Source organism: Echeneis naucrates, chromosome 14, assembly GCF_900963305.1.
Source record: "Echeneis naucrates chromosome 14, fEcheNa1.1, whole genome shotgun sequence".
In the NCBI taxonomy this organism is placed as follows: Eukaryota; Metazoa; Chordata; class Actinopteri; order Carangiformes; family Echeneidae; genus Echeneis; species Echeneis naucrates.
The window spans coordinates 22072416-22085851 of NC_042524.1; the positions used below are offsets into that span (position 1 = coordinate 22072416).

General features: G+C 38.6%; 1 protein-coding gene and 1 pseudogene across 1 annotated transcript; one reads left to right on the forward strand and one right to left on the reverse strand.

Annotated features, from left to right (window-relative positions):
- Positions 1-3430, reverse strand: part of LOC115054618 (hypoxia up-regulated protein 1-like) — a 6665-nt pseudogene extending 3235 nt beyond the window's left edge.
- A 7-nt stretch (positions 3431-3437) lies between these two features.
- On the forward strand, positions 3438-11064 carry LOC115054619 (zona pellucida-like domain-containing protein 1). The gene is made up of 9 exons (XM_029519894.1): positions 3438-3486; positions 3950-4176; positions 4250-4434; positions 5488-5560; positions 6829-6926; positions 10150-10230; positions 10562-10733; positions 10814-10922; positions 11030-11064. Exons 1-9 carry the CDS (start codon positions 3438-3440, stop codon positions 11062-11064), a joined length of 1029 nt encoding a protein of 342 aa, XP_029375754.1.
- Positions 11065-13436: the final 2372 nt, after the last annotated feature.

Genomic DNA, 13436 nt, shown 5'->3' on the forward strand with positions numbered 1-13436 from the left:
ATACTCACTCGGGGACTTACCTGCAAAACATTAAAACAAATTTAAAACTATACTTACCTGACTACCTGTGAATAAAAATAAAAATAAGAAAAATCATACTTACCTGAATTACTTACCTGGATACCTACCTGTGAAAAAAACAAAAAACTAAAAATAATACTTACCTGTAAATAAATATGGAATAAAATCTTTATTAAAAACTATTATAATTAAAAACAGCATTAAAAACATCTAAAATACAATTAAAATTGGATTAAAATGGGTCTCTCTAAAAAAATCTGTTCATGATTGAGGTTGACCTAAAACAAAGTTCTAAAACAAACTTGCATTCTAAAAACAGTTGAAACAGAGTGGGCGGAACTCGGGAGAGTATATAAGGCCAAGCAGGGCTTAGACTCTCATTTCTTTTCTTTTTGCCTTTGGGGAAACATCACTGTGCACTTAGCCTGAGGAAAACCAAGACGAGTCGGAACACAGGCCTATTTTTGTTCTTTTTGTTTGGGGTTTTATGATGTTTTATTATTTGATTACTTTTAATTTAAAAACAAATAATTGAAAACAAATTTTGAGTGGGAACTGGGAGGCGACCTGTTGATGGCCAGCGCATCGGTCATCCCCTCACAGGGATGACCAAAACACTCAACACCTAATCCTCTAATCCTCATATGTCTAATCGTGGTAATCATCCCTATACCCTAACCCTCTCCAAAGTAGTAGTGTCTAAAAGTTGTGTAGTTGTGTGTCTAAAGACATATGTCTGTCTGTGTATATTTTCATTTTTCTCAGTTTTTAACATAAACCCAATTTTCAAATCCTTATCAGGAATTTGATGGATTTGTGGAAGATGAATGCTTTAAAATGTGAGTGTATTTTTCTGTATTTGTCACAACTGAACATTATTCTCAGTTATTGTGAATAAGTTGAATAAAGTTCAACTCACTTGACTGTTTTATTTCACTTTATATATGTTTTATCATGCCCCTTATAACCCAGTGCGCCTTATATATGAAAATAGACAAGTTCATTGACATTGCGCCTTATAATGCGGTGCGCCTTATGGTCCGCAAAATACAGTAAGTGGAAGTGTTTTGTTTTTGTTTTTTTTTTTGTTTTGTCCACAGGGAGTGTCATTTGCTTTGAAGCAAATTGAAAACATTCGGTTAAACATGAAAACCATATTTTTTCATCAAACCCATTTAAAAATACACTTGGAATGACAGTAGTTTCACTTTTTTCAGTATACTGTGGCAGACAATGAAAGGAGAGGTCTTCAATCAGGAGTTAATGGATAGTTGCACAGATACACAGGTGGCTGATGACACCTTCTTTTGCTCAGCAATTGTGAAAGCTCATCTATGCTCTATTGTTCAGATGAGGCTTTCTGTAGGGGATGTGGGGGCATTTGTGGTTTCAGGTGACAGTTGTAGGAGGCAGGGTGTGGCTTTCTTTTTACATATGAGGTGATGTGCAGAAGATGTTGAACACGTCGCAACAAAGAAATTAAAAAATCGTCTTCAATGAAACGTAGTGCAGTAATGCGCTTTGTTGAGAAAATTCAGTAATATATCCTTTTTTTTTATATGCTCTGCACAAAAACAACTGAAACAATTCAGCAGGGATTCTAATTCTGGTTATGTCTGTCTTCAGGGACAGTCTTTCACAGATCTGACGGAGTATTATGTTTTGTGACCAACGCAGTTTTCAGAAAAACCCATAAAAGCTTAGTTATTAATTCAGTCTATTAGAAAAAAACAACAAATACCAGCCAGCCAGTTTTCCATTCGGTTTGCTTAAATGATAAAATCTCTATATAGGACTGTGACTCAGGCCAGTTTAAGACACTCATAGAGGATTCCAGTTGAGGTCAGTTGTGAACTCAAATATATTGTAACTTGACATCATATAGGATCAGCTATGTTCCATGTCTGTCAGATGATCTGCTTTTGGATCCAACCAGCTTGTGTTGCTCCCTTGCCTTTTCCTTTCTTCTTTATGGGCTTTCCTATCAGCTCTTTTTAAGCAGAAAGGAGGCCAGTATAATGTCTGTCATGGAAGAAGGGCAGCAGTCTGTGGCCATCTACACAAGGTAAGGAATAACCTATCTAATGTCACTGCTGGTTTAATTTAGTCTACAAATGAAATTGATGAATTTCTTTAAGACAAGCTCGAACTTCATTAAAAAATTGATTCGTTACACAGATTTGTCAAAAGGCTGTGTTGCTGAAAATTACCATCACACATTGTACTTCTCATTTCTGCGTGAAAATTTTCAGTGCAACACCGCACCAAAATGAAGCTAAGAAGTCTCCTCTGAAGATCCTTCATGCCTGGAGCAATGAGTAAATCAGCCTTTAGAATGACTTTGCTCCCCCAGTGATACTGCAAACAGGACTCAGAGTAATCATCATCAGTCTGTTGGACTTTTTAATGATAAGTGGATCTGCTCATATGGCTGGTGCTTCCTCCAGTGTGGCTCGGTGTGAAGACTAGATTTAAATGAATCTTCACAGCATAGCTGTTTTGCAGTTTTTTTTTTTTTCCTGATGCATTATAAAATTCCTGCAAAAAGACAGAAGTAGAGCACTAATGTGTATTTTTATTTAGGCAATTTCCTTTTAATTATTTCTATTTTATTCATATATTGTGGATACAACTGCTATACAAGCAGATGTGTTTGAATTGGTCACAGTTCCACAACATAAACATTTCCATTGTTCAATGGAGAAAAAAATGGTTGCTGAAAAGCTTTCGTCAAAGGACTCACTTTTTTCTTCACAAATTTTAAGTTGTTGTAAGTGTTTGGAGGAGCCTGGCGCCCTGGGCTGGGAACCACTGGAATAGATTAAATGTCCAAACTTGCAACTGATCAAATATAACAGCATGACTCTGCGCATGGACAAAGTTGTGTAATGTCTTCTTTGGCTCTGGAGGACTTTTTCCAAAATGTAAACAAATCAGGAATACCTGTGTTACAGAGTCAAGGTGTTGAGGTGCGGAATTTGGAAGCAGTGGGCTTCTAGGACACCGAGATGGTTTAATAAAGGGAAGATGTCCCATTTAATGATTTGAGCTAGAATCTTTCAACAGCTTGGATGGACACAAGACTGCTCAGTACAAAAATTATATTCGAACAGGAAAATGCTGCTGAAGCACTCATGACTAAGGAAGGAAATATATGTAATGTATTATAATACAAGGTCATTCATACGCTTGGCATTGCAGGATTTTGAATGTATTTTCGTTTTATTTTATTTATTTGCTGATAAATTTGATACACCTCATTGTTTTTTATTTGAGCCCTTTGATATGATCCAGTTAGGTGAAGATCAAGTGCATGTACAATATCTTTCATGTTTTCTTTCCCCAGAAGTTTGAGAAAATGTGGTTGATCATTCTCACATATCAACTTGCCACACTCCTTCTCACCCATGCTCTAAATGCCTGCATTGGGCACCCCACATTCAGACATCCAGGTCAGTGAAACCAGTAGGTCATTCTTTCCATCCAGCTGCTGTTCTAACTTTACCCCCGCCCCCTTCCTTTCGTGCTTTTCTTTGTGCTGCAACCTAATAAGCATCAGAACAGAGGCAAACTGGCTTTCTGAGGAGTATTTATCTATCTTAAAGGGGAGGTGCATTACAGGTTTGTGGATGACAGAGTTTGAAGATGGAGCTTATTGTTGACTGCTGGAGTATAATTGCAGCTGGACATTGAAAGTCCACAAGATGCATTCCATGAAAAAAAAAAAAAAAAAAGTCTTAACCATATAAAACTATAGCTGTATGTTTTTGTCAGCTACTGTTACTATCAGCTGTTAGATGCAGATATCCCTTTATGAAATGCAATTTGGAAGTTGCAGTTAACTTCCCTGCATAAGACTGAGTCCACAAACCTCTTCTTTTGACCCATCTAGTTCCAGAATTATCAATTTCCTATCTTTGATCTGCAGCTAACTCAGACATCCAGGTCATCTGTGGCTCCCAAACAGTTGACCTCAAGATCCTGCTGTGTCCTGTCTACTTCAATGGATACAACGAGTCCCTGCTGGCACTCAACTCACTGCACTCCAAACAGGAGTGTAAAGGAACTCCTGACTGGATGGCTGATCCCCCTATTGTCAAATTCAGCTTTTCCATCACAGAGGAGGCAATCGCTGCTTGCTCCAGCAAGCTGACAGTATGTCACCGACACCCACAGACACCCTGCAGATATGATGAGAACATCGAACTTATACTCTTTGTCCTCAAAGGTCACTCAGGAGGTGGGAACTGGGCAGTTTGCAGATTTTTCCCATGTCCAGTACATCAACATCTCAGGTATGGTCTGTTCAGAGGAATCCACCACAGGGGCCATTACCTATCACCAGGAAGTGATGTACAGGTTCTCCTGCCACTACCCTCTGCAGTATCTGGTCAACAATACTCAGATGACAGTGTAAGTGCACACTGGCAGCAACCTTTAAACCCCAAAGGCTGCTGTCTCAAAATCCATGGCACTGTGGTCTTGCTTTGCTACCCAAGATTCACTGTGTTTTCAGGCTTTGATTGCTGGTATAATCAGATTATTTTATCTTGTATTAATTACAGGTATACTGTCTGGTAAGCTTCCGTCACCCATTACTTTTTCTATTCCCCATCAGTTTGATAAACTTTCAATAGTTAGTGTAACCAGAAACAAGAGACTTGATCTGTCTCCAAGAACTGAGGTATCTCATCCTAGCCATCATCCAACCTGTTCACTGTTAAATGTGATTCCGTCATAATAAGCCTGTTATCCATGAATTTAGATAATTGATATTACAAGGTTTCAGATGTATTCCTAATATATTTTTATGTTGTGTTCAGTGTTAGTCAGTTTTAGTTTAATGCACAATAGCTTTACCTTCAGGGACATTGAAGTTAAAGCTGAAAATTGTTAAAATTGAAGTACATTCAGCAATCTGTCTGCAAATCACTGATGAGGGTTGGACATCAAAAATCAAACATTCATTCACGCATTCATCTTCTACCACTTCTTACCACCATTTCTGGGTTGCAGGGTGTGCTGGAACCAATCCCAACTCACACAGGGCAAGGGCAGGGTACACCCTGGACAGGTGGAAGTAATGAAAATCAAACATGTAGATTCATAATTAAAACAGTGACAGCATTAAAAACGAAAATTTACATCATATGAAGTATTCATCTCAGAGCTTTGAGGATTAAATAATGTAATTAATTATTTTATATTAAAACTGTGAAGAGAAGTTGAACCTCAGACTTACAATACATAAGTATCATGTTACCTTACTGAGATGTGCCTCATGGAGTAGCCAGTGTCTTCAGGTGTGTATTACTCATGTCTAATTTCAAGAGGGTTTGAATCTCACTTTGCTTTGTTGTCCTCTCATGTATCATATGAATAATGACCTGATTACTTCTCCTGTTATGAATTACAGCTGTTGATTTAACTTTTTTTTTTTTTTTTTTTTTTTTTTTGTCCAAACAGGTCAGGGGTCAGTCTGGCAGTCAAAGACAATAATGGGAGTTTCATCAGCACACTGAGCATTCAGCTTTTTTCTGTGAGGTTCATGAGAAAGCTGACCTGCTCACTGTTAGAAAAACTTGATGTGTTTAAAGAGCTCCTTTCACTCTGCCTGTTTTTAGTTCAGTTTAATTTACATGAAGGAGGGCAGCAAACCACACAACTAAACTATGATAATAATAACGGTGACACAATTAAGTCCAACAAGCAAACACAATACGTCATACAGGATATAATCACTAATGAAATTATTCCATTATTCAAGCTATTTAAAGAATGTTTCAAAATGCTAAATGTCAAAATACAGTTACAAGTTTACCATACGTTTTGTGTATTTGTATGTATGGGTGTGTGTATGTGCTAATTTCTCTCGTGAAGAAAGAAAGTTGTGCCCAGGTTTGAATAAAATCTCAGAAAGCACAAGTTGGCTGAATCAGGGTCTACCTTCTAATCTTTAGCGGATCCAGGGCTCTGTCACAGTCTTCACTGGAACAGAAAAGCAAAAAGTTGAGGATATAGAGGAAAAACATTGTCAATTGGTCCACATGGCACACATACAGCAGGCTAATCTCATGGGAGATATTCAGACATAGTCCTGTGGGAAATTATGTGCTTCAGTTTCACAGTCCTGGCTCAATGTCACAATGTCATGGCTTACTGTAACATTAGACATGAACTTTCATAGTTAACATAATTAGTGAAAACTGTGCTTGCAGACTTTTAACCCTGTAGATATTTCTGTCAGAATGATGTTTCTACTGGACTTTGTCGACAGTATAGACCTGATGGTATCAGCAAAACATAGTAGGGAACAAGCTTCTTCATATGTTGAAGTCTGATGAGGAGCTGAGCATGAGCGTAGAGTCAGCTGACAGCTAGCTTAGCATTAAGAAAGGAAGAGGGAGTGCAGCCTTACTCTGTCCAAAGGCAGTGCAAAGTGACCTTTTGTGGGGTTGTTCTCTGGATAGATTAAGAAACTCCTTGGAGTGAATTTCCTCATATAATGTGTGATTATAAATTAATAATAATTTTAGGTGGTAAAATTACCATCAAATCATTTGTTATTTTTACATAATTTATTTTATAATAGTTTAACAAACATGAAGAGGGAATTATTAAACGTTATCATTCATTTCTTCACTTCCTCTTGCTTTTTTGAACAATACCATTGTACAGAAATGCTTATGTAATGATTGTGCCCATAAAAAGGTTCAGCAGAATGACCGTCCTCCACTAATTCTGTGAAAAGCAACAGCGTGCATCATTCTAAACAACATCTTTTCCTCTCTTTTGTTTTGTTTTTAGGATAAAAGCTACTCATCCATGCTACAGATTCCCCCAGAAGGCTTAACGTTAAAGACGAGGATCTTTGTCGAAGTGAAGGCATCCAATCTTACCAACAGGTATTCGTTTTCTCAATAACACAGTGCTCTCTTTCAAGTCTATGTTCACTTGGGATGCAGGCTTCAAAGGGTTTTGTGATATTTGTAACACTTTTTGTTACTCAGATGATTTGGAGAAGACCACCAAGCCGTTACATTTACACCTGTCTGCTGTGTACCTCATATAACATATTACATTTAAAGGATCACTCACAATATTTGAATGGAATTCAAACATTGCACCTGGCCCCAACCCTGATGGTGTAGTGGTTTGGTACTCTCATGCGTTGTGTAGGCTCACAGATGACCAGAGGGGTATTCCAGAAAGCAGGTTATGTGAAAACTCTGAGTATGTTAACCCTGAGATGATCTGAGTTATCTGTTCCAGAGAGAGGGGAATCTGAAACTCCAAGTCAATCACCATGGTAACAGACTATGTGAACATAACCTGCTCACTGGCAGGCCCTCGTTAAGAAACCTTGAGTTTCTACCTGTCTCCTCCTACATAAAGAAAGCTGTTAGACATGGATTGCCCATTCATAACGAATCTGATTGATATCGAAGTTCAGTTTATTTGCAATGCTTTACCTGGCGAAGGAATCTTCCGACCGAGATTAGATGTCCTGGCGTTTCCAGAGGAGTATCTGTACGAACACTACGGTATCATTTATCTCAATAACATTCTCCGGCTATACATCACCACCCTTGCACGCTGTGGACATGCACTCACATCATAGCTAATTTTACGTCAGTGCGAAGGTTTTTTTTGCAAACGGTAGTTTTCTTTGCAACATCAGTGATGCAGAGCACTATGGAAAGGCAACAGTGTGTAGAGCTGTGAGAAAAGTAACTCTCACTTGTAAGAAACATCAAAGAGGAATTCTACAGGATTGGTTCTACAGGATTCCCAGCATGTGAATTAACCCATTCACTTCAACAATCATATCCTTGATCTTGTTCTAACATATGGCATTGAAATCGACAAGCTAACAATTCTTCCCCAAAACTGTCTCCTGACTGACCATTACCTTATTACATTTGAGTTTACTTTAATGGGCTCCACAGCATTGAGGAATAAATTCAGCTATAGAAGATGTTTATCTGAAGCTGCTGTGGCTAAATTTAAAGAGAACATTTGGCCATCATTCCCAACAATGCCATATCTAAATTCAAATGAGGATTTCTCCCATACGCAGGTTGATGACCTTGTGACTAGCACTGTGGCCACACTGTGTTCGAATCCCTCTCAAAAAGAAAGTATTCAATCTGAGGAGGCTGGCTCCCTGGTATAATTACCAAATCCGTGCCTTAAAGCAGACATCAAGGAAATTAGAAAGAAATTGGCGTTCCAGAAGAGTCTCACAGAGCCTGGAAAGATAGCCTAAAAACATATAAAAAAGCTCTCCGCAGTGCTAGAAGTTCATATTACTCAGCACTCATACAGCAGACATCAAAATCCTTCTTTTAACATATAAAGCTCTTAATGGCCAAGCTCCATCATATCTCAGAGAGCTCATAGTTCCTTACTGTCCTAGCAGGCCACTCCGCTCTCTAGATGGAGGTTTACTTGTCGTTCCTAGAGTCTCCAAGAGTAAATCTGGAGGCAGATCGTTCAGTTATCAGGCTCCTCTTCTATGGAACCAACTTCCAGTATTGGTCCAGGGGGCGGACTCTTTAGTAATTTTCAAGACCAGGCTTAAAACTTTCCTGTATGACAGAGCTTATAGTTAAATCTATCTATCTGATTTGATTTGATTTGATTTGATGCCCTCCAGCCACCAGTCGTTCCAGCTCCTCAGCCTCTGTCAAAGGTGTTGGTGATGGCTCCACCTGTTTTTTCGGGCCTCTGCCTTATTGTTAAAATGTACTAAGTGGTGTATTAAATGAGATGATGTTAAAACAACATTTTGTTAGGGGTGTAAATTACTTTTTGGATTAATATTTACTTTGTTTAATAGCTAATATTCAATAAAAAAATATATAATAAAAAATAAATAAATAAAATCATAGTGAGGTACAATCTTAGCCCAGCAAAATATGCCTTACCTTTTTAAATAGTTTTTATCTTTCATTTTTAACTGATTCCAAGTACACTTCTCCCCAGATGAACTGCACCTAAATGAAAATCAGGTTTTATTCCCATTTGTATTTAAAACTGTACGGTTAAATGTAAAATCAGTGGAAGAGTACTTTCAAACTTATGTGTTGACTTGGGTAGCAATTTTTTCTCATGTTGTTTCTCCTTTGCTGCTGCAGCGGTGTTACATTTACGGCGAAACGTGCTCATCCTCTCCATAGGCCTGAATTAAGACCCCCAACTCCATTGGGGTGAAATAAGTGGATTGCTTTCTCTCGGTTGTCATGGTGACTCGTTGATGATGGCTTTTTATAGTGGTTGTGCACGCGCGCGACTCAAGGTGAACATATTCAGAGTTGATTTGACCAACTCAGATCAGTTGTTCTGGAACCGGATACTCAAGAGTTTCCCATCTCAGCGTAAGTCAACTCAGTTTGTTGAGCCTCCAAACTGGAATACCCCCCAGGAAAGTCACTGTCAGACTTCTACTTTTTTTTTTTTTTTAACTGGTAAAATATGTAAACAAATTTTGTTGTCAGCTCGGTCACAGCTCATCACACAGACACTGAAAAAAATAAAATTCAAAAGACTCACAGCCGGTGAAACCGTTACACTGTTATTAGCCACACGCTACCATTAAGCTAGCAAAGTTACCGAACCGTTACAAAGCCTTTAAGAGCCTGTCACAGACAACATCATAACAAACAAACAAACAAACAACATCAGCAGGTGTTGTTGTCTGGAGAGTATTTCCACATGTATGAAAAAAATACATTTTCACCGTCAAAATAAGTAATATTAACGGAACTTAGTACAAATCAACACTGTCTGGAACCAGGGTGCACTTGTGAAGTCTGCACGGATTTGTTATGTGGTGTTCAAGTACTTCTATAGTAGTTTTAAATCAAACTAACTAAAATTAAGTGAATATTTAAAGATTTTTTCTTGCTGTCTGTTTTTTGATTTTCTCAACAATCCAGCAAACTGTACTTCTCCTGGGTTATTTGCTGTAGAGCCACAGAGATGCATTGTTAATAAGTGGTGGTCAGGAGACAAAATGGGAAACACTGGGGACAGTCATGATGTTTGAAGGGCTAGGATCACTCATCCAGTCTTCTGAAGCTATTTAAGACCTTTTTTGATTCATGCTTTACCTGCTCCTTGCAGATTCAATGTGCTCCTGGATCGATGTTATGCCACAGCCTTGCCTCTTCACATTAACGCCACATTTCACAACCTCTTTGTTGGGTGAGTTATCTGATTGCAGACATGGAGAGTGAAAGAATTTGATGTGGTTATAGAGGAAAACAAAAATTGTTTTGACACAGATATAACATAATAATATGGTTCAGTTGCAGAATGTTTGATTTTTTAATCCACAGGAAATTAGGTTTTACAGCTAAAAATACAGCAAAATGTATAATTTACCTTTCAGCTACATCACCAATGTATACACAATGTTTCACAATGTTCAGTGCCTGAACCTTAAAAGTGTCAAGGGTCAGGTTAACCAAAAGGTCATTAGTCAGAAGTCGCAATTTTTGTCAGACTTATAGATATAAAATAAAAATCTTTCAAGGTGCGACCGTGACAGCCAGACAGTGATGGGAGTCAATGGGCAGCAGCAGGAAGCCCGCTTCTCTTTTGAGGCTTTCCGCTTTGTCCAAAATGCACATGAGACTCTCTCCACCTACTATGTGCACTGTGCCACCCGACTGTGTGTGAACTCCTTTTGCCCCACCCTGATTCAGGTCAGATCTATATGTAACGGTTGAATGCATAGCGGGCTGTTTGGTTTTCCAGAAAGACTTAAAATCTCTCTCACATGCAGAACTGCACCGGCTCGAGGAGGCGCCGCAGTGTGAGTGACAACCAGGGCACCATAGTGAGTGACATGGCTACCATCAGTTCAGGCCCCATTTTCATCCGCACAGATAATGGTGAGGATCTGAAAGGGCTTCTCAGCTTCAAAAGTAGCTCATTTACAGTATGCTGCTTCAAATGGGTCACATCAGTCTAACTGGAGGTTTCTTTTGTCTTCTCACAGGATATGTGCTGGCTTCTGGAGGTATGCACACTTAGTTTTTTTGATAATTTAGTCAGAATTTATTAAGGCCCCAAGGGAGTACTAGGCCTTGTAGTGGTGACATGAAACCTCACCTTACAAGGGTAAAGAGGGATCCTGTGAGGTGAGCTCCTTTATAGTGGTCTGTGATCTATGAGGAATTTTGACATTGTGGTTCTCCCAAATGGGTGAAAAGGAGAACAGTTGGTTACAATATAGTTCATTAATATGTTGTACAGTCATGATCTAATCTTCCTGTTTCTGTCCTGCCAGGTCCACAGACACATTCGAATAGCACCATGCTGGCTGTTTCTGTGGTGGCTGGCGTTGTTGGAGTCATAGGCCTCACTCTGTTGGGTTTTGTTGTTTACCACATGTACAAATCTAAAATCCTTTTCAGCAGCACAATCCTGTACACACAGAAGTAACAGAGGCTCAACACAGCATGAGACAGCATGGGAAGGATTGTGCTTAATTTGATCCATTCATTTGGTTTACAGTACTGCAGGGTGGTCAGTCAATAAGCTCTGCACAGCTTTCTGGAAAAGTACTCTTCTTTCAAAGCTATCTGGTTGATCATAGACAAAGTACACTTTATCAGGGTTAGGGTTAGGGTTAATCCTTTATCAGGACAAATGAAAGATTCTCATATTTACACCTTGATACATTTCAGTGATAGTCAAATAATTTTCTCCTACCAACAAGTCAGACTAAAGCAACAGCACTGTGCCTGCACTCATAACTTTGTACATGCTTTGTTTTAATTTTATTTTGTTCTCTCATGATGTTGGGACATGGATTTGTGGGATGTTATGGGTTCTGGAACAAAAGCCCAGTAATAGATATTGCAGTAGACACTCAGAGGGGTTTATATAATTTTAAATTCCACAAAATGTTTGAAAGACTTTGGATGTCTATTTCTAATAAAGCTGTTTGATAATATTTTCATGGCTGTCTCTATGATAATATCCTTCCATCTTCTACCACTTTTTCCGATACTTGGTCGTGTTCAAAAAGTACCGCACAGGGAATCATTTATTGTGCTTACCTTTCTTTTTTATTTGTCCTAAACAGCCAACAGTGTGTATCACTGCTTACTTAACTGTTATATTTGTAAATCATAATTTTGAGTGTCTCGGGCATGTAATGTCTACTCAAGTTCTTATCTTTTGCCTCCCTCCGAACCTCCCAGATCCCAAATTCTTCTCACCATCTTCCTTTTCTCCCAGTGTGTGGGACTACTTTATGCATGATTAATTGATGAATATGAAAATATGAAGGGGGGGGGGGGCAATTCATTCATGTTTTTCAGAAATTGAGGGGGACTTGCACCCATAACTGCATCCACTTCATTTAAATTTCTAGATCTGCCCTCCAAATCTGGCGGGCCAAGGTTTGCATTTCTTTGTCGTTTTTTTGGGGGGATTTTTTTTTTTTTCAGCAGGTGAATTTTACAAATTTCTTTTACTGATAAGTGGGAATACATAAGGAGGACATTAAATGATACAGTTGCACATGAATTCCACAGAATGAACCTCTGGTGTTTACTCAACATCCATCTCACTGTGTCCATCTGTGCAGTGGAAGTCGAGGGATCCTACTGCTGCTTCCCAGTTATGCCCTGTTAAAAAGGATGAGAATGTGTTAATACTTCAGTGTAGGCTAAATGTCACTCTATAGTCCACCAGAATATTACGAATGTGAATGGGAAGAGAACTATTAGTAACATATCAAGTTGTTACCTCTATAGGCCTTTCTGGATCCGCCTCTGTAAAAGGCAGTAGACACAGTTTCCTCATGCTTTTCATATTAGATGAGTGATATCTTTCAGTATACTTAAACACAATCTTTGGAGTATTGCCTGCTTACAGTTAAAAGGTCCGTTGTGGCATGAGGGGGCTCCACTAGGCAGATAGAAACATCAAAAGAAGGTACCCCATGAGATTATGCTGAGGTTTCATCTATTTGAACAATATTTTTATATTTCATCTCAAGATGCTGCCAAGGGCGCCTCTCCCCCACGGAATTGTACCTATATGAAATAAATTAATAGCTTACTATTCAAGCTACTCCGAGTTGATAAAACTAACTCAAATCTGTTGTTCTGAAACCAAAAACTTTCAAAACTCAGAGTTCAGGGTTAGACTCAAAGTTTGTTGAACCTGCTTTGTGAAACAGACCCCAGCTCTACAAACAACCATTTCATCTGAGATAAAGTAAAATTTCACAAGGACATTAACTTAAGTTCCAAACCTGTACGTATAATTTTTAATGAAGATATTATTTAATCTGCATGTTTCACACTCTTGTTCATTTCATCTTCATCATCTCTATGGTTGCAGAGATTACTTAAAACAGCATATTGACTTATCCATTAATTCATGGTGGT